The sequence below is a fragment of the Hylobates moloch genome, unplaced genomic scaffold (assembly GCF_009828535.3).
Source record: "Hylobates moloch isolate HMO894 unplaced genomic scaffold, HMol_V3 SCAFFOLD_8, whole genome shotgun sequence".
Lineage (NCBI taxonomy): Eukaryota > Metazoa > Chordata > Mammalia > Primates > Hylobatidae > Hylobates > Hylobates moloch.
The window spans coordinates 109696156-109720397 of NW_026652283.1; the positions used below are offsets into that span (position 1 = coordinate 109696156).

The following is a 24242-nucleotide window of genomic DNA, read 5'->3' on the forward strand; positions in this document are numbered from 1 at the left end:
ATTAGCCTAATTAAAAAAAAAATAGCCTAATAGCTAATGTTGGCCAGCACTAACTACACTCAAGGCCCTCTCCCAAGCATTTCACATGGAGCAACATTTCATCCTCCCAACCACCAGTGAGGGGAGGACCATTCAGCTCCGTTTTCAGACAAAGAGCTTGACGCACACAGAAGTTACCTTGTCCACAGTCACATAGCACGTAAAGGGCAGGGCAAAGCCAGGATGCAAAGCCACACAAGGCCACCTGGCTCCAAAGCCCCTGGGTAGAAACCAGTGGGCCACCCTCGCACAGCAGCAGGGCCTTCCTGGAGCCAGACAGCAATGGGGAGGCTGCTCTGCGGCACCTCGCCTCTCACCTCCACTTCCTATCCTGGGCTTGTCAGCAGCCCTGAGCACCTCTCCTTCAGGGGACCGTCAGTGGGGAGAGGTCAGGCTCAAATTCATTTTTACATAAATGTTTTTGGTGTTAAAACTTCCCAAATGAGGCCAGGTATGGTGGCTCATGCCTGTTATCTCAACACTTTGGGAGGCTGAGGTGGGAGGATTGCTGGAGGCCAGATGTTTGAGACCAGCCTGAGTAACACAGTGAGACCCTGTCTCTACATAAAATTAAAAAATAAAAAATAGCTGGGCATGGTGGTGTATGCTTGTAGTTCCAGCTGCTTAGGAGACTGAGGCAGGAGGATTGCTTGAGGCCGGGAGTTTGAGGCTGCAGTGAGTTATGATCGTGCCACTGCACTCTAACCTGGATGTAGAGTGAGACTTTGTTTCTAAAAAATAGACCACCTGAATGAAAACGTCTAATATTATGTTGATATGTAATATTGACCAAAGCCTAACTATGGAAAACAAAATCTTAAGGTCTTGGAAGACATATGTCTTTTAAGTATCTATATTAGCAAAATTCATTACTCAATTCAATTATGCTAGATTTTTCCCCTTGCTATATGCTTAGAAAAGACGAAAAATGCACCCCTGTTAAAAAACTCATAAGAATTAAAAGAAATTTTTAAAAACCTCAAATTTTAGGATGATTTTTATTTACAAAACGGATTGGGTCTTTTGTTTTACAAAAATTACAAAAAAAGACTCTTAAAAATAGAAATAGCTTCTCAGACTCTTGGGAACTACTTTTAAGCAACCAAGGAGTTAGAACTCAGATGGTTTTCTTCTTTGTAAAAGCAACAATGACCACGGCTGTGTGCCACGTCAATCACCGCTGAGTGTCTTCTCCTACAATTATACAGCCCCGAGCTGTGTCTGGTGGAAAGGTCTCCACTCAGGTCAGAGTCTGAAGGAGCAAGATCTTCTCGTTAATGCAGAATCTGTGCAGAACCACCATAAGATTCTCTCCACAGCGGGAGACCTGGCGCTCCATGGCCAGGCGAAAGTCCTCCTTCACGCCTTTGGTGATGCCTCGAGTTACCGTGTGGTGCCTGAGGTCAGCAATAGGGAAACAGACAAAGACAAGGGGTTAGCACCAGCATCGCTGATCGCTGCTACTTGGGTAGGAATAAAGCCTGCCCCATATCTAAGTATAAGCTCAGATATTTTAAAAAGAACACAAGAATAGCTGCAACCAACCAAACATTCCAGCCCATTCCCCTTCAGAAAGACTTAAAACTAGACAGACATCTGTCGCACTCTATAAAAGGTTATTTCAAACATTTAATTGTTCAGTAAAATGACACCTGCTTTGCATTTGAATCAATGAAGCTCTGGTGTTATGCATCCCTACTGCTCACTGGTATACAATTCAGTTACTTAGGGCCAAATGGGTCCAGTCCACACTGGCTACAAAGAGCTTGTGTCCAGCCAGGCCAGCAGACCCTCCAGAGGCAGCAGCAAGGAGGAAGGAGACCTGAATGAGCCAATCACCCAAGTGAGCTCCCACCATGGCCCCCGCAGCTGGTGCTCCCAGAAAGGTTCAGGGCTCCTGCACAGCCGGGGTCACGAGCACATCTCTCTCCCCAGGACACCAGAATAAGGCACCTCCTCTAAATGCTGTGCCCATCTAGACTCTCATATGTTGAAGAAAACGCAGCAGGAGCTGGGGTCCTGACACGAGAATGTGGCACAGGTCAGGAGAGAGAGGAGGAGAGAGAGGCAGAATCTCTGAGGGGCAGAGGCAGTGGACTGCATGGTCCTACACTGTCCGGGCACTCAGAGGAGACCTGCACATGTGTGGAGGGGGTGGTGGGGACACAGGCAAAAAAGGTCTCTTAACTACGCCCCAAAGGTTGTGCTTTAGAAAAAGAAACCACACATGAAATCCCAGGAAACGGAAGAAACAAAATGAAGAAAGGAAAAGAAAAATCTAGCAAAAATCAGTCAGCTCAGTTAAGAGGAAGGGAGTTTTACCTACTAGTTCAGCAATTTGGTAGACTTAAACAAAAGTCACCTCTGTTTCCCACCCTCCTGCCTAATTTCCCTCACACAAAATTATAGGGATTGAAAATGAAGATTTTTTATGTTCTGGGCAAGATAAAAGTGTTGAAATTACTCTAAAATGTTTCTGTTTTTAAAAACTTGTACTAACGATCATATCAAATAAGGACAACAGGAGTCACCAAGTTGTAAAACAACAGATGAAAAGAAAAAAAAATCCAGTTTTGTTAGATAAGTAAAGCTATTACAGAACCTTCTAATGCCCATGGATGTTTTAAAGAACTACGGGGGAAAATAGCAGGGCCGTGGGGTAAATGCACAGTTCTTTGTGACTATCTCTCGTCAAATCTGGGTGGGTAGCGCAGTAGTTAGGACATAGCATCAGTGAGGTCCCACTAGGATAGATGCAAACCATTTATGCTGCCCTGAGATACTGCTCTTCTGGGTCCCAGGCTGCAGCCTCAAACTGGGGCTGACCCTCTGACCAAGTGGAGGTTACTGGCATTTGCAGACAGTTAGCCAGTTAGCTAAAGGGCAAACCCTCCTTTTCTTTTCTTTCTTTTTTTTTTTTTTTTTTTTTTTTTTGCGATGGCGTCTTGCTGTGTCACCCAGGCTGAAGTGCAGTGGCAATGATCTCAGCTCATTGCAACCTCTGCCTCCTGGGTTCAAGCAATTCTTGTGCCTTAGCCTCCCGAGTAGCTGGGATTACACGCACATGCCACCAGGCCCGGCTAATAAATCCTGCTTTTAATACCACTAAAAATATAACTAAATGCTACATCCTGCAGATCAGGGTCCAATTGTATTATCTCCATATATAAAGAGTGGCACAATTCGATTATATTTCTGTTAGAAGCACTATCACTTTGGTGAGTTTGGATGAAAAAGAGAATTAGTAAGCTTTTGTGGTTTAAGAACAGGATAAACCAGCTAATAAATGTGGCATTTTAGCCTATCAAATATTTTCATTTCAGAAAGGTAAGGTCTGAAAAAACATCAGTAGCAGGAAGAAAAAAAACACATCAGTGCCTATTTAGATACCAGGCAACTAATTGCTAATATGACAATAACGACTGGTCACTCATATGAATATCCACAAACAAAAATGTACTTAAACGTCAGCATCCTTAAATATATATGACCGAAAGCCTTAACGTTTTATCAAAAGAGAATCATAGTGCACCTAAGCTAATGTGCACTTAATTGAATACAGTTTTATATAGCTTTCATTGTTTTTTCCAGATCCATAATGATTTTTAAATCGAACACAAACACACTGGCAACTTATGGAAAAAAATAAGAAATGTTACAATATTACAACCAGATGGTTTGCCAAAATGCAGAACAAATTAAAAAATAAAGAAAGCATGAAAAAGAGCACTGAGGAACAAAGAGCTGAGAACCATGGGCAGTGAACATGTTGACAAACAGCACACTATGAGCGGGCGTTTATTCCACTTGGTACCTGTCAGCAGTCTGTATGCTGGGCTGAAGCACAGGTAAGAATTCCTGCTGCAGCAACCCCATGGGAGGGCTAGAAGGCCTTTAAAAAACAGCAAACAGCAGCATTCAAACACCCACACCGACTCACCCTGCACTGCAAAAACAACACTCCAGAGAAAATACACAAGACTACAAGCAGACTAAACAGAAACTCGTTAACCTCAACAAGCCCCTGGCCGTGGCTGGGTGTTTAAGGAGACTGGGGAGAAGCTAGCCGGCCCTCACTGCACCCGCTGCTGCTGGTGCGTGTCCAGAGGCGTCTCGGTTCCTGGTCCCAGAGCTCAGCCCCCTTTTGATGTGGTATAAAAAGCGACCAGTGAGGAAGAGGACGATGGAATGCAGCTGAATGGCAATAGGGAGTAGGGGCAGCCTTTGAGAAGACACATTTTCAAAGCCAGCCTCTTTACTTTCCACTCTTCTCACGGTACACCAGTCCCAGCATTCAACCTGGTGATGTCTCGTAACCATCTTTAACAGGACTGAAGCCCCACCGGAGAGGCCCTTCCAAGAGGACTAAATGGTCTGGCAATGTTTTTGATAAAAAAAAAAAAAAAAGGTGGGGGGGTGAGTTTCAATTTCAAAAACGTATTGAGAACAGATGGGGGAAAATAAGAGTCCGGGACCCATGGCTGTGCAGAATTCTGTAACAACAAAGATTTAGTGTATTAGCCGGTGATCACCTCATAGAACATTATTATCCACCCTATTCAGAGTATAAGTAGGACATTGTTTTCCATTTTAATCCACTCTAATACAACTAAGATACTGCATTTATCAGCACAGAAACATTTCTCTATTTCAAAATACTTAAGAGCAAAAGGTCTGTGTAACAGATTAAGAGCTTCTCCCTCCTTTGAGTGAAGCACCGGGTGCCCTCAGTGTTGGTACTGTACCTGCTTGCATCCCAGATGTCATAGCTAGGGCAGACTCACAGCCTTACCCCCGGGGAGAAGTGTACACTGCTCACAACATCTCTGCCACTCATCTGGAGGGACAACCCAAAAGGTCTGTAATGGCTTCAGGGAACTTGTTTGGAACCCAAAGGGAAAAGGAATTTACATTGTTTAATAAAGATTCCAACCATTCCTCAGTTAGGAAGAGCTCTCTGGCTTAAGCAGTGTGCTTTCTACCATGTTAATTTAGGCATAAGTAATTAACCTTGAGATTCACACAGTGAAGACTGGGCGAATCCCTACAAGGTCAGATTACTAGGGAATAATCCCTATTCCTGCTTTCAAACTGATGCAACTGCAGGTTTCCTAAGAGGCTTGTCTTCTATAGAAAGTTAGAAGAAATTAAGGGTTATATTGATCAAGGTGGGAGACCTTGGAGTTATCCCTCACTAGTTAGAAATGCATGATGGGTATCCTTTACACAAACAACTCCAAACACTCTTCCCTGTGATACTAGCTGGTACCCAACACTCCCTTGCTCTCATTCCTCATCCTAGGGTTTGTCCACGTGGACTTAAATCACGCTTCAGCTCAGTAAAAACTGGTAAAAGAAGAAAGGTTCAGTACAATGAAGTCTGAAGTTCAACTGTTGATTTTTTGACAATCCATCTCTCACATCTGCACTAACAGTTAGGCATTACCTAGGTACAGTGATAATCATCTGTAGGTTTAATCCTATGTACACAGACTTCGGTTCCACTATGGCTGTCTCTATATTAACTCGTATAGTGACTGCTGATGGGAATTAACTAAAAAGCTTGATTCAGGGTGTATTTGTATATCCAGTTTCAAAGTCTAGAAAACAAATCACAATACAAAAGGGGTTACCTGGGCTTCCGTATCCAAAGGTAATCTTTATCCCCAAACACTGTTAAGAATATTTTGAACAACATAGTTATTCTTCCCAAAGTTTCGATTCACTATCTTAGAAAAGTAAATGGGGATGGGAAGATGCCAGTCCTTGTCCATCCCGCTTAAGCAACCCAAAGCAGAAAGGTCTCGTGTATTTTTAAAAAGAGCATTGTTCTTTTATTTTAAAAGCTTATAATTTAATAACACTTATAAGATGAAGGAGAAAAAAATCACTTAATCTTTCTATTCTTGAGAATGGATTCCACAAGACCCTATTCTTGCTAGACATAAAAAGAAATGTTTGCTATGCAGCAAATTACTGAGGTTACAGAAATCTGAAATGAACAGTTCTTACTTCTTTCCCTAGGCATTTCTAAGACTATCAAGATAGAACAAGATGTGGATTTTTGCTTTCAACCACTGAAAACTAGTTTATTCCACAATTGAGGGAAAAAGAAAAATGTTTTTAGTTTTAGCAGTACTTTCTTCTCATTCAGGATTCAGTCTCTTGCAGAAACTCTAACACTGACTTACAGACACACTGAATGTGCAGGAAGCAAAGGAGGAAGTATGAAAATAAAACTACACGTGGCATTTACAGCAGAGAGGATATATTACCCAAACTACAATGAGGATTGAAGGAGAGAAGCAAGATTTATGAGCTATTTAAAAATCATAAATGGTCACTAATTTGGCATTTTCATCTGGGCCAACCCGGAATTTTAGTAACATCTTGTGGGTTCAGGAGAGTATGGTAGAGACCAACCACTCCCACCATCATTTCTTGGGACAGGTATGTTCTTAGAGGCACTACACCTGGCTATTAATACTTTGTGTTATGTAAGTAATGAGGACTGCATAGGAGGGCTTCGTAGGTAGTTTATAAATAAAAAGTCTGTAGTTTTTCCTAAAGAATTTTTCTAACCCAGCACAATTTTAATTAAGCACAGCTGTTTTTTTTTCTTTTTCTTTTTTTTTTTGAGACGGAGTTTCACTCTTGTTGCCCAGGCTGGAGTGTAATGGCGTGACCTCGGCTCACTGCAACCTCCACCTCCTGAGTTCAAGCAGTTCTCCTGCCTCAGCCTCCCAAGTAGGTGGGGTTACAGGTGCCCGCCATCATGCCCAGATAATTTTTTTTTTTATATATTTTTAGTAGAGACGGGGTTTCACCATGTTGGCCAGGCTGGTCCTGAACTCCTGGCCTTAGGTGATCTGTCCTCCTTGGCCTCCCAAAATATTGAGATTACAGGCGTGAGCCACCACGCCTGGCCACACAACTGTTCTTAATTAAAGGCACTCTGTGACTAATCAGAAACTTACAGAATCACCCTATAAATTTTTGAAAGGAAAGATATCATGAATGAGACTTTTGTCTAGTGAAAAAGATGCAAATGTGACAAAAATACCCCAATTTTAGCAAAGTGTTTTAAGAAATGTAGTTAAGGAAATGCAAGTTTTTCAAAAGGTACCCAGAATCAAACTGACTGTCATAACAGAGATCAGGTTTAAAGTCCTTTGTATTAAATTTCTGATAGGTATAGACATTTACAAATACTTCATACAAAGACACAAAAGGTGAGCACTCAGCATGGAAGAGCAAAAGAGAACATGCTTACTTGATCAGCATTCCTTGATTGGGTAGTAATTCCAGATGAATTTTCCCACCTTCCTGAGTTCTCAAGTAGGCAAATTCCTCCAGCATATCAATATCTGCAGGCCAGATTCAGGTTAACCACATGTAAAAAAAGGTGCTAGTTTTCTCTGACGAGGCAGTTGAGTAACTTGCCCATTGCCATCCCACTAAAAAAGGTGCCAGTTCTCTCTGATAAGGAAATGGGGTCTCGGCAGTTGAGTAACTTGCCCATTGCTACCCCACTAACTGCAGACTCCATATTTGAACACAGATCTGTCTGATGCCAAAACCTGATTCTTATACCCACTAAACTCCCTTGCACAGATAACTCTTGGCATGAGATGTGCCAGGCTAAAGAGCATGAGGACAACATGTTTTCCATCTCGATAATAATTAATACTACATGGTCACAAGAGCAAATTTTTTTTGTTTTCTTAATAAGAAATGAAAGAGGAGGTGAAAGTAGGGAGGAACTTTGGTGTTACAGAACATAAAATTCATAAAAATCAAGTGATTACTTCTTCATAACTGGGGTGCAAGGGTTTTTAGATGCATCAGAGGATGAAGCTCCTGTGAGTCACCCAAATTTTATGCAATATGTCGATGACATTCATGTATGCATTTTTCTGGTGAAAAACTATGTAACTTTCATTAGATTCTCAAAAGATATGTCCCAAACCATGGTTAAAAACTATTACTTTGGTCTGGCATGGTAGTGCACACCTGTAGTCCTAGCTACTCAGAAGGCTGAGGTAGGAGGGTCTCTTGAGCCCAGGAGTTTTTAAGACTGCAGTGAGCTATGATCACACCACTACACTCCAGCCTGGGTGACACAGCAAGAACCCAACTCTAAAAAATAAAAATAAAAATAAAAATAAAAATAAAAATAAAAACTATTGCTCTGAGCACCTGAGCAAGAATATCATTTATATTCCTTACGATTCAGAAATAATGTAATAAGATAAGCAATGAAGTAAAAACACACAAATTGATAACTAACCTTTAATTCAAAGGTCTTTCCCTAATAAGCAGTGTGAAATAAAGCATTACCTAATGTCAGAAGCAGCTACTGTGCTGTGTAGCATCTCTGGTGGGTACTCATTGGTAGCTAAGACAGCTATGGCAGGGTGCCCTAACAAGTGATCGCAGGGCACAGCCACTATCCCCAGAGGCCACAGGAGGCATTCTTTTGATAGATGGAAGAAGAGGAACTATTAGTATTATATTCCATGACTAAGCCGGGCAAGCTGGACCTATCAGCAACCTGTAGGCTATTACTGGAGGCATTTTGGGTACCTTCTTAGAAGTCACCTAGCAGTGGGAAATGGAAGAGGGTTGTAAGATTTGCAATTCCTTGAATCGTGTCTTTTACGACTTTCAGAAGATCAACTGCCACAGCCCCAGTTTTAATCCCCATTCCTTCTCTTCGCTGCAAAATAGTAAAAATCATTATTTCTATCCAGAATGGTTCATTCTTTTTGTATCATGTATTCATTCTAAAGAAAATCAGAATGTGTTATGCTTAAACAAGAAAAAAGGATACTTGTAACGTAATTGAAAAAATTCTCATATTGGAAATTTCCTTGTTGGCAAATTTTATTGACAGCTTTCAGGAAAAGATTCTCGCCCCGTGGCCACTCTTGCTGAAGCAACACAATCACATGCCCCAATGCCATGTCGTCTCTGTTGTCTGTGAAAGCTCTAAGCTGCAAGACAAAGATTTATACAAGACAGAAAGAAAAGGAAGTCACAGGGTAATCTGAAATACAGCAAACATCACTTTCCAAAAATATGCTGTATATGCAAATGTGTGATAAAGGTCATTAGAGTAAGAAGGAAACAAAGGCAAAACGAAATGGCTGGTAAACATCACAGCTGCCTTCTAAGGAGGGCGGATTCTAACCAAAGAAGCCTCACGCTCCCTCTGCACAGCTGCTGGCAGTGTGTAGATAGGAGTTGCACATGGGTGGGCCTGAAGCTTTTGCATATGAGAATCAGGGGCAGAGAACTTTGATTCATCTTGTGTAATGGAGAAATAAATCTGGAGATTTCTTTGAAGGGGAGCAGATGGGAGTAGAAGGTGGGCAAGAGGCCATCCCAGAGAGAACTGTTTGTAGAGAACATGGGATTAGGGGGAAGGAAAGGCAGCGAGCCACAAGGAAATAAGCAGAAGTGTGAACTAAAGAAATGGTCAAAAGAGTTTTTGTTTCAAATGAGCGGTTATGCATAAAATCACATTTTAAATTGTTTTTGTTGCCCTAAAAAAGTGATATGGATGATGAGTTAAGTGGGAGTTACTGCACTGAAGTGGAGACCCAATGTTTTACTCTCTGGCCAACAAACCTTCCAGAAACAATGAAGCCTCCCTGCTCTAAGGCTCTGCTCTACCTGCAGCCAAGGGCTGCAGTTCCAAGTCCTGGAACTTTCCCAAATGTTGGGCCGTTAACTGGTGTTGATCTCAACACCTAACATGCTTCATCTAGCACATCTTTACAATGACAAACTCATCATCTCTCCATGAACCTAACTGCAATTTGTATTCCCTTTCTTTGTAGCTAATATATTTATATTGATAAAATATTTACCAAACACTACAACAGTCAAGGTTATTTGCATATCTGTCCCACTATTACACTTTTTGAGGATGGGGAGAACTTCCTACTTCTCTTTGCCTAGCGCAGTCATTATTTAATATAGATTTGTTAATTAGTAGCCCATGTGCTTTTCTAACTGTTTGGGCCTGCCCTCAAAAGTACTAAAATAACAATCCTTAGCAAGGTTCTCAAGTTCTCACGTCATGAGAATAATATTTGAAATTAAATTTTTTTTTCAAGCTAATCAACTTTAAGCTTACCTTAAAACAGGCTAACATTAAATGCAGGCAGTATGGCATGATAGCCTTGCTGGTACAAGGCAGGAGCTTCAGATCCGAACCTAACAGAAGTCCACAATGTTAGGTTAATGTACATTATTATCAAAGATAACAGCTTTGAAAGGCACCTGTTTAAGATGCTTTCATTAACAACAACAACAAAAGGAATATGCAGCAGTCACACAATTTCAATTATAGTTGAAACACAATTATACTTTGTGATGGTGAAACTGGCTTTTGATGGTCTCTAGATTTCATTTATCAATATTCTTTCCTAAACTTACTTAAATACTTTTTATGAGAAAACATTTCAAATATACAGAAAGTTATATACAGAGAATATAACACTGGTGTGCTCACCACTCAGCTTCATGAAATGTTAATATCTTAATTTTAAACATTTCTAGTATCAATCATCACAAAATCAGTTAAAGCCTATTGTGTATCCTTCTCTGATCCCATTCTCTTCCATCCCAGAGGTAGCCATAATTCTGAAGGCAGTGGTTGTCATTCCTGTGACTGTTAAACGCATAAACAACAATGGACTGTTCTTCATGCTTTCAGTCTACTATATAAATGGCGTCATTTTGTATGTATCCTTCTGCAAATTGCTTTTTTTACTCAACTTCATGTGGTTCAGATTTATCAACTGGCCAATATCAATACATGTAGCTCCAGTTCATTCATTTTTCAGTGTTATATAGTATTCTGTTGTCTGCATTCCTTTTGCGGAGGATATTGACATTTCCAATTTTTCACTATTACAATGATAAATATACATTCTTACATATTCTTGTACATTTATGTTAAGAACTTTAAGCAACAGCTTGCAAAGCAAGATCCCAATCTTTCCTTTCTGGTCTGTGTTCTTTATGTCTGTTATCTTTCTCTACTCAGAGGCAAGATAGCAAGAAATAAATATATTTTTCACATGGGATCCTGTACACACATACTTACATAAATGTGATATATCCAAAACAAAAGGTGCATGGAATAATAGTCATTCTTCTTATCTGAGATGTCTTCTTAAAATATTATTAAATTCTATCTCATTAAAAAAGAAAATTTCTGGTTGAAACTCATAACCCCATAAATGAAGACTCATAGCTTGAAAAACACTCATCTAAGGTATACAACTAGGAGGCGAGGTACATTTAATAATTAGGTAATGACACGTTCAACTTGGCCATGTGAAGTTGGTTTCCAGAATGGTTGCATGACTTTATACACCTTCCAGAAGCACGTGGCACTGTGTTCCTTCATATCCTCTTCAATTTTTGCATTCTGATGTGTGTGAAATGGTAGCTTATTGTTTTATTCTGAATTGCCCATATGACAAAAGGTTGAGAATCTTTCCAAATAGTTTTTGGCCATTTGGATTTCTGCTCCTGTGAATCTGTTGTTCCTGTCCTTTGCCTGTTTTTCTATGAAGACTGGATAATTGCTTCCTATTGGTCTGAAGGAGCTCTTTCAAAACTCTAGATACTAAGTTTTTGTTGACTTTGTGTGATAGACAATTTTCTGGCAGTCTATGGCTTATCTTTTCACTTTGACTGTAATAGCCTTTGTTGGTATTTTAATTTTAATGTGATCAAATTTACTAATCTTTCTATTTTTAAATTTTCTTCTAAAAGTTTAGAAGCTTTGGAGATTTTGCTGTCACACTTCAACCTTAAAATTTAAAGGATGTGTATGTAGCGTGAAGGAGGGGATCTCATTTTTCTATTGTGGTTTTTTACATTTGGATAATAAATTGTTCTAGTACGACTTATTGAATAAATTCATTCTTCCCCCACTGAATTTTAATGTCATCTATTTCTCAGTTTTCTATGCTGTTCCACTGGTCAACCCCTGTGCCAATACTACCCTATCTTAATTACTAAAGCTTTAAAATAAGTCTTGAAGTCAGCTCGGTCAGTCTTACTCACCTAATCGGTTTCTGGAAGGTATATAAAGTCATGCAACCACTCTGGAAACTAACTCACCATTACCAAATAGAACATGTCATTACCTAATGATATACCTTGCCTCCTACTTGTACACCTTAGATTAGTGTTTCTAAAGCTGTGAGTCTTCATCTACAGGGTCATGAGTTTCAACCAGAAACTTTCTGTTCTGCACAAATACTTAATTTTTGAAGAAGTCTGGGCTAGATTTTTTTTTTTTTAACCATTTGTTATAGAAAACTTCAAACATATACAAAGTAATCTGCTCCAGCACCATTGGTTGAAAAGTCTTTCCTTTCGCTATTGAATTACTTTGATGCCTTCATCGAAAATCATTTGATCAAATCTATGCAGGTCTGTTTCTGGATTCTCCATTCTTATATCAATATTTTGTCAACTCTGTCTTGATTATTATGTTTGTATATTAAGTCTTGTTATTATGTAGTATAAGTCACTTAATTCTGTCTTTTTTAAAACTGTTTTGACTATTCTAGATTATGTAATATTTCCACTTACATTTTAGAATCACTTTGTGAACTTCTAGCAAAAAACCACCAAAACCCATAAGGTCTGCTGTAATTTTGGTTGAAATTGCATTGAATCTATAGATACATTTGGGGAGAACTGGCACCATAATAATATTGAATCTTCTGATATAGAAACATGATCTGTCCATTTTCAAAAATATTTAATTTTTCTCAGAAATGTTTCTGATATTCAAAGTGGAGGTTTTGCATATCTTTCATTAAATTTACCTCTAAGTATTGTATGTCTTTTTGATGCTATTAGAAACAGTATCTTAAAAAATTCATTTTCTAATTGCTTATTAATAGCATAGAAATTGAATTGATTTTTTATACACTAAAACGTCTTGAAATTTTTTTTTTTTTTTTTTTTTTTTTGAGACAAGTTCTCACTCTGTTGCCTAGGCTGGAGTGCAGTGGTGCAATCTTGGCTCAATGAAACCTCCACATCCCAGATTCAAGTGATTCTCCCACCTCAACCTCCTGAGTAGCTGGGATTAAAGGCGTGTGCCACTATACCTGGCTTATTTTTGTACTGTTAGTAGAGATGGGGTTTCACCATGTTGGCCAGGCTTGTCTCAAACTCCTGGCCTCAAGTGATCCACCTGCCTCGGCCTCCCAAAGTGTTGGGATTAGAGGCGTGAGCCACTGCGCCCAGCCTTGGGAATTTGTGGAGATTCCCTCAAGTTTTCTACATAGCCAAATATGTAACTGTGTTAGGTGTTTTGTTTTTGTTTTTTGAGACAGGGAAATCTTTCTCTGTCACCCAGGCTGGAGTGCAGTGACGCAATCATAGCTCACCACAGCTTTGACCTCCTGGGCTCAAGCGATCCTCCTGCCTCAGCCTCTAGAGAGCTGGAACTACAGGTGCACACGACTAAGCCTGGCTGATTTTTAAATTTTTTGTAGAGATGGCATCTCACTTTGTTGCCCATGCTGGTTTGGGCTCCTGGGCTCAAGCAATCCTCCTGCTTCAGCCTCTCAAAATGCGGGGATTACAGGCATAAGCCACCATGCCTGGCCAAAATATGTAACTGTGAACAAAGGTACTCATATTTGTCAAATCTTTATGCCTTTATTCACTTTTCTTGCCTACTGTACTGCCTAGAATCTCCAGATTATTGAACAGAAGTGGTGAGGGCAGACATCCTTGTATTGTTTCTAATCTTAGTGGGGGAAAGCATTCAATACTTCATAGTTAAGTTTGATGTTAAAAAATAGTTTCCTTCTATTCCTAGTTTGCTAAGATTTTTGTTATGACAAACTGATATTGAATTCTGTATGCATCTACTAAGACAGTCATGATTTTCCTCCTTCTGTCTGCTAATGGAGTGAATTACACTGATTTTTGTTTGTTTCGTGTTTTTTTTTGAGACGGAGTCTCACTCTGTCGACCAGGCTGGAGTGTAGTGGCGCAATCTCGGCTTACTGCAACCTCCGCCTCCCGGATTCAAGCAATTCCCCTGCCTCAGCCTCCCGAGTAGCTGGGATTACAGGCGCCTGCCACCACGCCTGGCTAATTTTTTGTATTTCTTAGTAGAGACGGGGTTTCACCGTATTAGCCAGGATGGTCTCGATCTCCTGACCTCGTGATCCTCCTGCCTCGGCCTCCCAAAGTGCTGCAATTACAGGCATGAGCCACTGCGCCTGGCCACTGATTTTTGTATGTTCAAATGCCTATGCATTCCTGGTATACCTGGTCATAATATATTGTCCTTCCATATTGCTATATTCAATTTGCTAATATTTTGTTAAGGATTTGACACCTATTATAGTTCATGATGGATACTGGCCTTTAAAGTTCTTTTCTTGTGATACTCTTGTTTGGTTTTACTATCAGGGTTATTGTGTTAGCCTTTAAAACTGAATTGGGATTCTTCCTCTATTTTCTGATAAGAGTTTGTGTAGAATTGGCACTATTTCTTCCTAAATTCTTGATAGAATTCACCAGTAAAGCCATTTGAACCTGAATTCTTTGTGGAAGGTTTTTGATAACAAATTTAATTTCCTTAATAGCTAAGGGAACATTCTGATTTATTTATTTTCTTTCTTTCTTTCTTGAACATTCTGATTTCTTTCCTTTTTTTTTTTTTTTGAGTCTGGTTGTGTTGACCAGGCTAGAGTGCAGTGGTGTGATCTCGGCTCACTGCAACCTCTGCCTCTCAGGTTCAAATGCTTCTCCCACCTCAGCCTCCTGAATAGCTGAGACTACAGGTGTGTACCACCACACCCGGGTAATTTTCATATTTTTAGTATTTTTAGTAGAGATGGGGTTTCACCATGTTGCCCACACTGGTGTCGAACTTCTAGGCTCAAACGATCTGCCATCCTTGGCTTCCCAAAATGCTGGGATTACAGGCATGAGCCACCATTCCTGGCAGAACACTCTGATTTTCTATTTATTTTTTGTGTCAATTTGGTAAATTGTGTTTAAGAAACTTTTTCATTTCATCTAAGTTGTTGAATTTATTGGCATAAAGTTTTTCATAATGTATTCCTTTACTGTCCTTTTGATTTCAGTAGGATTTGTAGTGACATTCTCTATTTCATTTCTGATACTGGTAATTTATGTTCACCTTCCTCCTTATCGATCTCGTTAGGGGGTTATCAATTTTATAATATTTTTCAAAAAAAACTAGTTTTATTAATGTTCTCTATTTTGTTTTCTATTTCATTGACTTCTGCTCTTAGCATTATTCTTTCCTGTCATCTATTTTCAAGTTTAATTTATGTATCTTTTTCTAACAAACTCAGATCAGCTGTACATTTCATTTTTCAAGCAACATGAAGCTTGAGCTGAAGCTCAGAATGGTTTCAGAGGGATGTGCTGACAGAAAGCTTGAGCTGAAGCTCAGAATGGGTTCAGAGGGATATGCTGACAGATACCTCCTAATTAATCATCTACACATTTTTCTAGAATTGTAAAGACAGGAAAAAGAGTTCACTGAAATTTGTCAAAGAGATAACAAACTCAGGAAGTGAAGAGAGCTTTGGAAGAAAGACATTTACAGCTGCTCATGAAATCAGAGCCAAGGAAAAACTTGGAAAGGGATTAACTTTTTATACAATTTGGCAAGCCCTGCAGCAGTATTATCTCATTAGGAACTGTAAAACATTGTTCAGCCTTGGGTCCTAAAACTATTTTTCTTTTCTTTTTAAATCTTTTTAAGAGATAGGGTCTCACTACATTGCCCAGGCTGGTCTCAAACTCCTGGGCTCAAGCTAACCTCCCGCCTCGACTTCCCAGTAGCTGAAATTACAAGTGTGAGCCACCGTGCCTGGCTTTCTAAAGCTATTTTTACGAAATAATAAAACATGTCACTGTACCTTTTCTAAATTTGGGCTTTACTTTTGAGGGTTCCTCCTGGGATTTGCCTCCATCTTGAATGGGGAGTACCATGTAGCACATCAAATCAAGGACTTTTTCACATGTCATCTAAAGCAGAAAAGACCAAAGAGGAACTAACTTGAAGCTGTCTGAACTGAAATCAAATAAAGTACCAAAATATTTGCAGCATACAATCAGGCAATGTGTACATGGAGGTCTGTATTTCTACCTCTTTATGTGATCATTACCATTGCTCAACAGTGAATACAGAAAGAATAAAGAATAAAACTCAAATCTATGTACTAGACCTTTGAGGGAACAATAATCCATTCTTTGCTATTAAAAAACCAAAACTTACAAATTAACCAAGCGTTAAGTACTGAGGTGTTCAACAGCACAGAAGCAGCCAAAAGAAAGATGTCCCTGCCTGAAAGATACTGACTAACTCACTGCATAGAAAAACTAACAAAGAAAACAACACGTAGCAGAGGTCTAAGGAGTATGATATAGAGCATAACTTAAAATGCAGGAGAAAATACACACAGGAGAAACTAGCAGGAAAAGCTTCAGGCAGGAAGGTTATCTTGACCTAAGCCTTAAAGAGAGGAAGGATTTGGAATGCAGAAAAGAGGCCTTTGAGGCAGGAGAGAAAGACATGGGGAAGGGCTATATATGGGTTTAGGTGATTTACTTGAGGGCCAGAGGTTTGGTCTAGGACACAGATGAAGCACGGGACGGATGCAGTGCTGGTGGAGAGGAGCCTCGAGTTCCTCTGTGCAGGCTGGCCTTGATCCAGACAGTCCACATCACCACTCCCCCTCTATCTACTCAAATTCTCCTAACAACAATCAGATTCCATGCAATGAGCCTTTTATCTGTGTCAAGCAAATCCTTTTGTTCTCTATTTTCCAGAGGAGGAAGTGGAGCTTTTTTTTTTTTTCTTTTATGCAAAAGGCCAGAGACATCTCTGGGTCTCTGGGTAATTTTCTATTTATTTATTTATTTTTGTACTTTAAGTTCTGGGATACATGTGCCGAACGTGTATAGTTGTTATGTATATATGTGCGTTGGTGGTTTGCTGCACCTATCAACCCATCATCTAGGTTTTCAGTCTTGCATGCCTTAGGTATTTGTCCTAATGCTCTCCCTCCCTTTGCCCCCGACCCCCTGACAGGCCCCAGTATGTGATGTTCCCCTCCCTGTGTCCATGTGTTCTCACTGTTGAACTCCTGGAAGTGGGGATTTAAACCCATGCTTCCCAACCCTTTTCATGTTGTGGCACACCCTGAAAGTAAGTGTATGTGGCTGCTCAGGGTTGGCAGCAACTGACCTTGGGTGGCCCCAGCAGCCCTAGGTCATGACTGACTGCCCCAAAGGCTGCAGGATCCATATATTGGCACCTCTAGAACCCACCTATGCCCACAGGGTTGTGAAGCTCTAGTTTAGAGAGATGGGCAGCCTGGTAGTTGAAAACTTGAACTCTGGAGTTGGACAGGCGTGGGTAAGGTAACCCGCCAATATCACAGAGCTAGCCAGGACTTGTGCTCCAGAGCTATGAGCCGCCATCCTTCGATGCCGATCTCCAGCCAATCTTTTCTATACATCTTTCCTTGAGTCTTTGGACCCAACAGAGAAAACACTCTTCCCCGAATGCCTGTTGTGCCTGTGACTGAGGACTACCAACTAATATTTGATTTTTTCATTGTCTTATACAAACACTTATACTTTTTTCCCTAACTAAACCATATGCCCCTGAATGCAGGGATCTCATATTCCCCACACCCTGCTTCTACTCCCCAGCTGACAGCAGGGTTCAACACTAAGCACCAAGAAAACCAATACTTCAATTAAGTGGAATGATGACAGCAGTATTTTAGAAAGCAACGACCATAATTTTATAGGGTTGGAAAAAGGGTTATAGGCCAAAAACTTAGTTAAAAGGCATGGATTAGGGTGGTGACAATAGAAGTACAAGGTAATATAGCGAAGAGATTAGTATCACGCTGGAAGAATCAAAAGGATTCGCTAGAGTAAGAGTCCACCAAGACTTGAAAGTTTTGTGTCTAAGGGCCAGTACTATGGTCTGAATGTCTACATTCCCACCAAAATTCGTATGTTGAAACCTAACCCCCAATGTGAGGGCACCAGAAGGGACAGCCTTTGGGAGGTGAGTAGATGATGAGAGCAAAACCCTCATGAATCGGATTCGTGCCCTTATCAGAGCGACTGTACAGTGCTCTCTTGTCCCTTCTATGAACCAGGAAGCAGGACCTCACCAGACACTGAATCTGCTGATGCCTTCACCTTGGACTTCCCAGCCTCCAGAACTGTGAGAAATAAATTCCTATTGTTTACAAGCCTCCCACTTTATGGTATTTGGTTATAGCAACCCAAGCAGACTAAGACAGCCAGAGAACTAAGGACACTTACATCTGCACATACTGAGTCTGGGCTAAAGATGGGAAGTCAGGAATCAGGTAAGTCCGACACTGCCCATAGGTCTAATAGTGATGTACTCAGAGGTTGGAACTAAGCCCTCAAAGGGAATGAGTCTGTCTTGTTTAAGTTAGACAAGTCTGTCTTATTTAGTAGTTTATATTCCCTACTACAATGTAGTACATGGTATAGCTAATTCTACGTGAGATACGTATGTCGGTATGAGTAAATATGTGCTGCCTTTTAAGTTCTTAAAAGGAATTAATTAAAACTTAGAGTTCAGTAACTGATGGTAATTATACAAATAATGGTGGAAAAGCATTTTCAATTTTGAATGCTCTATACATTCTCCAGTTGTTCCCTTCTAAAGATCATAATGACAAATTAGTAATCATATTTCAGAGTTCACGTTAAAAAAATTTAGGGTTTTTAATCACAAATTGATCAACAACATACAGAGAGGTGAGAAGAAATCAGTTTGTGTTATGCTGTGGCTTTGAGTTTATACAGTCCTTGCATACACAACACCATGGTTATCATTTTAATTGAATTCAAACACTTATTGTACTGTGCTAGGTGTCATGAGCATTCAAAGAAAAAAACACAGTCCCCACCCTGTACTAGGAAGGGCTTAAAACCTCCTGGAGGAAACACACCCATTTATAAATCTACTCCTGCAACACCCCTATCAGGTATTATTACCTTTTTTTTTTTCGAGATGGAGTCTTGCTCTGTCACCCAGGCTGGAGTGCAGTGGTGCAATCTTGGCTTACTGCAACCTCCACCTCCCAGGTTCAAGTGATTCTCCTGCCTCAGTCTCCCAAGTAGTTGGGATTACAGGTGCCCGCCACCACACCCAGCTCATTTTTGTATTTTAATAGAGATGGGGTTTCACCATGTTGGCCAGGATGGTCTTAAACTCCTGACCTCAGGTGATCTGCTGGCCTCAGCCTCCCAAAGTCCTGGGATTACAGGCGTGAGCCACCGCACCCAGCGTGTTATTACCATTTAAAGAGAGAATCTGAGGTTTGAGTAAGCTAAATATAAATCCTCCATTTCCCACTTAATAACGGCCTTGTGTTTCCAAGTACAACAGAAGAGACAAGAGTGCAATAATAATAAAAAGAAAAATAATAATAAAAAGAAAAATCCTCCAACAAATGGAACAATGAACAAGAAACTTCAAAAAGTACTGATGCCTTATTTCAGGGAAGCTGTAGTAAAGAGAAAATTACGTAAAACAAAATCCATTGTGATGTTCACTAGCAGATTAAGTAATTAGGCAGAAAGATCAAATTGAAACAAACGTGCACTGAATGAAAAGCCGCGCTAGGAAAAGGAGAAAGGCCAGGTGGCCCCGTGCACCTGCGGCAGGCATGCGTGCAGTACTCACTCTGTACTCCCCTAGCGCAAAGTGGCACGTCGCCAGCTGGATGAGCGCCCTCTGATGCTCCAGGGTCCCCTGCCCTGCGATCTGTGGCTGAGAAATGGATCCCTGGAGAGCTGCTAAGTGATGCAGGCTGGCTATCGCCTTTTTATATTGACCCTAAGAAAGAAAGAATAGCAAGGAGGGGAAAAACATCGCCGTTAAAAAAAGAAATTTAAAAAATACCCTTCCAGGGTTCATGAAGCAATGAGCAAGCAACTATACAAAGATGGTAGCTTGGTTCGATCATCTGAGGAAGAAGCGGAGACTTGGCAATAGAATCAAATCAACTTAATTAAAGCCAGGTGGGAGTTCTTTATGGCGGTACTTTATAAGGATGAAGATTTTTCTTTCTGGTCTTAGGTCTTGAGACTAAAGAAAATAACCAGGCCCTGTGATCCAGCACATTTTGGATATAACATTTCTTTAGAAATATTTTACTATAAGCACTACTTCTCCTTTGTGAAGGATGCAAGCAGCAGCCTGCCCATTCCAACACCCCCTCATTCGTAAATTATCGACTATCTCCATTCTAGGTCTAAGATGCTGGAGAACAGTATAGCCAGGCAGACTCCACCAGCAGAGAGAGAAGGAGGGTGAGAAGTAATCCTCCTTTACCGAAAAGTAAAAATCTTACTTTTACAGAGAGGTGTGATTGGATATACCAAAAGTAACACAGAAGGTACAGGCTTGTCATTTTGGAGTTTTTGTTTCATTTTGTTTTTGAGACAAGGTCTCACTGTCACCCAGGCTGGAGTGCGGTGGTGCTATCATGGATCAATGCAGTCTTGACTTCCTGGGCTCAAGTGATCCTCCCGCCTCAGCCTCCTGAGCAGCTGGAACTATAGGCACATGCCACCACACTGGGCTAAGTTTTTTATTTTCTAGAGACAGGGTTTCACTATGTTGCCAGGGCTGGTCTCAAATGCCTGGGCTCAAGCAGTCCTCCCACCTCGGCCTCCCAAAGTGCTGGGATTACAGGCGTGAGCCACGGCACCCGGCCCATAGTTACTTTGAAAGGAAAATGGACCATACCCCTTCAGCCACTGAAGACAGAACAGGTGTCAGCAGGCAGTGGACTAGCCCAAGAGGGAACATGACACATTCTGTATGGGAAAGCTGGTTTGCCACCATAGCCATCCTGTACAGACACAGGTACATAAAATATGTGTAATACTCTACCTGATAGATGATCATATCAGTGAGGAAGATTCTTAACCAAAGCCAAGTATCCGTCTTCCAGGCCAAGCAAATCCTTGTAAATTCTGAGTAAGAATTTAAGAATAAATTTACCAAGTATATGTAGCACAGAGCAGAAAACAAACTAACAAATCCAGTAAGAGAGAACAGAGACAAACTACCAAAAATGTATAGTAACTTTGACTTTGATTTCTAAAACACTGCTCTAGAATTTCAAGCAGAGAAGAAACACACAACACTTAACAGTAATACACAAGCAATATTTTGTAGATGCTAACAACTTACTCAGCACATACCAGGTGCCAAGAACTGTTTAAAGTGCTTTTCATGTATTTCCTCATTTATCGTTTAAGCTACTTTGCTTTCCCCAAAACAAGGTCCCATTTTATTTTTATTTTATCTTATTTTTAGAGACATTCTCCCTGTCGCCCAGGCTGGCAGTACAGTGGCCCTAACATGGGTCACTGCAGCCTCGACCTTCCAGGCTCAAGCAGTCCTCCTACCTCAGCTTCCTGAATAGCTGGCACCACAGACACATGCCACCACTCTCGGCTAAGTTTTGTTTTTGTTTTTTTTATAGAGACGGGGTTTTGCCATGTTGCCCAGGTTGGTCTCTAACTCCTGAGCTCAATGATCCACCTGCCTCAGCTTCCCAAAGCACTGGGATGACAGGCATGAGCCATCTTGCCTGGCTCATTTTATTTTGACCTAATTAAAATAACAAACATACAATAACACTAAAAGGTTTTATTCATTTTTTTAAAAATCAATTTCTAACTAAAGGAAAGATCTCCTCCAAAACTGTCACATATGTGTTCACAATCCCAAATGTAACAAAGAGAAACTGAACGGTGCTAAATTTACTTAGAAAAGATGACACAGCACATCTGGCCAAGGGCTCTGTATGACACATGACTGCAGCCAGGGGATGAATGTCCACGGCTAAAAGTAAAATAAGGGGCCCCGATTCCAAAGTATAGTAAGAATACCTTAGTTAGCTAGTGATTTCTAAGCAATGTCAAAATACCCAGTATACTCAAAGGAAAATAGGCTTCCTATAGTTTTTGGATTTTGAGTTTTTCAGACAATGGGGTTAATGCAGATAAAAACAGCAATATGGCTGGGCGCGGTGGCTCACGCCTGTAATCCCAGCACTTTGGGAGCCGAGGTGGATGGATCACGTGGTCAGGAGTTCAAAACCAGCCTGATCAACATGGTGAAACCCTGTCTCTACTAAACACACAAAAAATTAGCTGGGCGTGGTGGCACGTGTCTGTAGTCCCAGCTACTAGGGAGACGGAGGCAGGAGAATTGTTTGAACCCAGGAGGTGCCTGTTGCAGTGAGCCAAGATCATGCCATTGTACTCCAGCCTGGGTGAAAAAGAGTGAGACTCCGTCTCAAAACAAGAAAAAAAAAATGTATGAACTACTGTAATCAACTTAATTTGCCGTAAGCGACCTGACGTTTCAAGTAGCTTAATGATTTTACACAAAACATTAAACAGCACCAATGACATGCGCTTTCTTACCTTTGTCAAGGAATTCTAGGGAATAGAGCAACTCCCAGCTCTCCCTGGCCAATTTAAAGCTTTCTAAGACTTCAATGGAGTTAGCAAGTTCGGCTTTATTGACTACAATGTGACGATTTCTTCCTTTCGCCGAACAGTCTTCGTCGTCTGAACTCTGCTTAAAGAATGTGGAGACCATGGTTAATTCAGTTATAAATATAGTCATATATGGAAACATATTATTGCTGCCAGTTTTGCCCATGGTACGAATTTTATATCAAAGGATATCACATACATACAATTTTTTTGAATTTAACAATTTAGCTTTGAAAATTAATATATAATTTTTGTCTTTATACTCTCACACATTCCATTTTCACTTTTAAAATTGAGTGAATTTTTTTTCTGATGCTAAATTCTTATGTTTGCTTATGGTGGTTTTGGAACAAAGTTTAAAAATATCAATGTTATGAAAGTCAAAATTTAGATTTTTACATTGAGAGACACGGCTTAAACAGCACCTGTTTATAGTTTACTTTTTTTTCTAATATGTGACATGATTTAATTGGCTTCCAAATAATGGTTTGGCATGTACTGGGATAAAATTAAAGCCTGAGGCTTGGCGTGGCAGCTTATGCCTATATCCCCAGCACTTCGGGAGGCCAAGGAGGATGGATTCCCTTAAGGCCAGGAGTTTGAGACCAGCCTGGCCAACATGGCGAAACCCAGTCTCTACTAAAAATACAAAGTCAGCCGGGCATGGTGGCACGTGCCTGTAATCCCAACTATTCAGGAGGCTGAGGCACAAAAATTGCTTGAGCCCAGGAGGCAGAGGTTGCCGTGAGCAGAGATCCCACCACTGCACTCCAGCCTGGGCGACACAGCAAGACTCTGTCTCAACAATAACAAAATTAAAGCCTGCGTCCTCTAAGAAATAATGTCAGTGAATAACTGTTAAGTTATCTTTGGTTCACTGCGCGTGACTCCCCTTCACTGGTCACCCCTCTGGCGCTCTCCTCCCCCAGTGCAAGGTCCTGGTCAGAAAGTACGTTTGTCTGCACTTACCTAGTAAAGCCCTCCGTATTTTACAATACACATTTCTACTTTTCTTGCTCTTCATCTTAAGTAATATAAAGCCCACAGAAAAGAGAGGGGTACAGAGAAAGGCAATTATTGGAAATACTGCTGGGTAGAGCCAGATGTTTTGCCAAAAAAAAAGTAAAGGTAAAAACGGCTCCACTGAATTTTATTTTGCTGAGAATTTTCTGAATCTTTTATTCCACCTAGGTCATTTTACTGATTTAATGACCCAAATTAAATTCTTCCTGCAGATCTTTACTCCACTAAGATCATTTAAAAATATGTGCAACTACATGTACACATATGTAACGAACCTGCACGTTGTGCACATGTACCCTAGAACTTAAAGTATAATAATAATAAAAAAAAAGAAAACCTAAAAAAATAAAGAAATAAATAAAAATATGTTCAATTATTGTCACTAAAAGCTCCAATCCTCAAGTTCATCTCAGGTAAGGGGGGCAGGAAGCTGTGAGCACCTCCCTCCACTGCCCACCTTTCTTTCCACTTTCTGAGCTTGGTATCTTCCTGCTAGTCCCTGTGCTTGGTGACTTTACCCTACCCCACTGTTCTGCTGCATGTTCTTATCCTCC

At 40.5% G+C, this 24242-nt stretch overlaps 1 protein-coding gene across 7 annotated transcripts in view; it reads right to left on the reverse strand.

Moving 5' to 3' along the window:
- Positions 1-1018: 1018 nt before the first annotated feature.
- Positions 1019-24242, reverse strand: part of INTS10 (integrator complex subunit 10) — a 34655-nt gene continuing 11431 nt past the window's right edge. For 2 of the 7 annotated variants that reach the window (XM_032162323.2, XM_032162327.2), the window contains 9 exons: positions 22591-22747; positions 21044-21126; positions 19829-19981; positions 15999-16107; positions 10184-10263; positions 8873-9035; positions 7313-7406; positions 3854-3931; positions 1019-1436 (listed from right to left, as the gene is read on the reverse strand). In XM_032162323.2, coding sequence (XP_032018214.1) covers positions 1280-1436; positions 3854-3931; positions 7313-7406; positions 8873-9035; positions 10184-10263; positions 15999-16107; positions 19829-19981; positions 21044-21126; positions 22591-22747 — 1074 coding nt within the window. In that variant the 3' untranslated portion in view covers positions 1019-1279. Of the gene's footprint in view, positions 1437-3853; positions 3932-5485; positions 5640-5660; positions 5713-7312; positions 7407-8872; positions 9036-10183; positions 10264-15998; positions 16108-19828; positions 19982-21043; positions 21127-22590; positions 22748-24242 lie in introns of those variants that run through there. The other 5 variants (XM_032162324.2, XR_009214393.1, XM_032162325.2 and 2 more) reach the window with 5 other exon arrangements.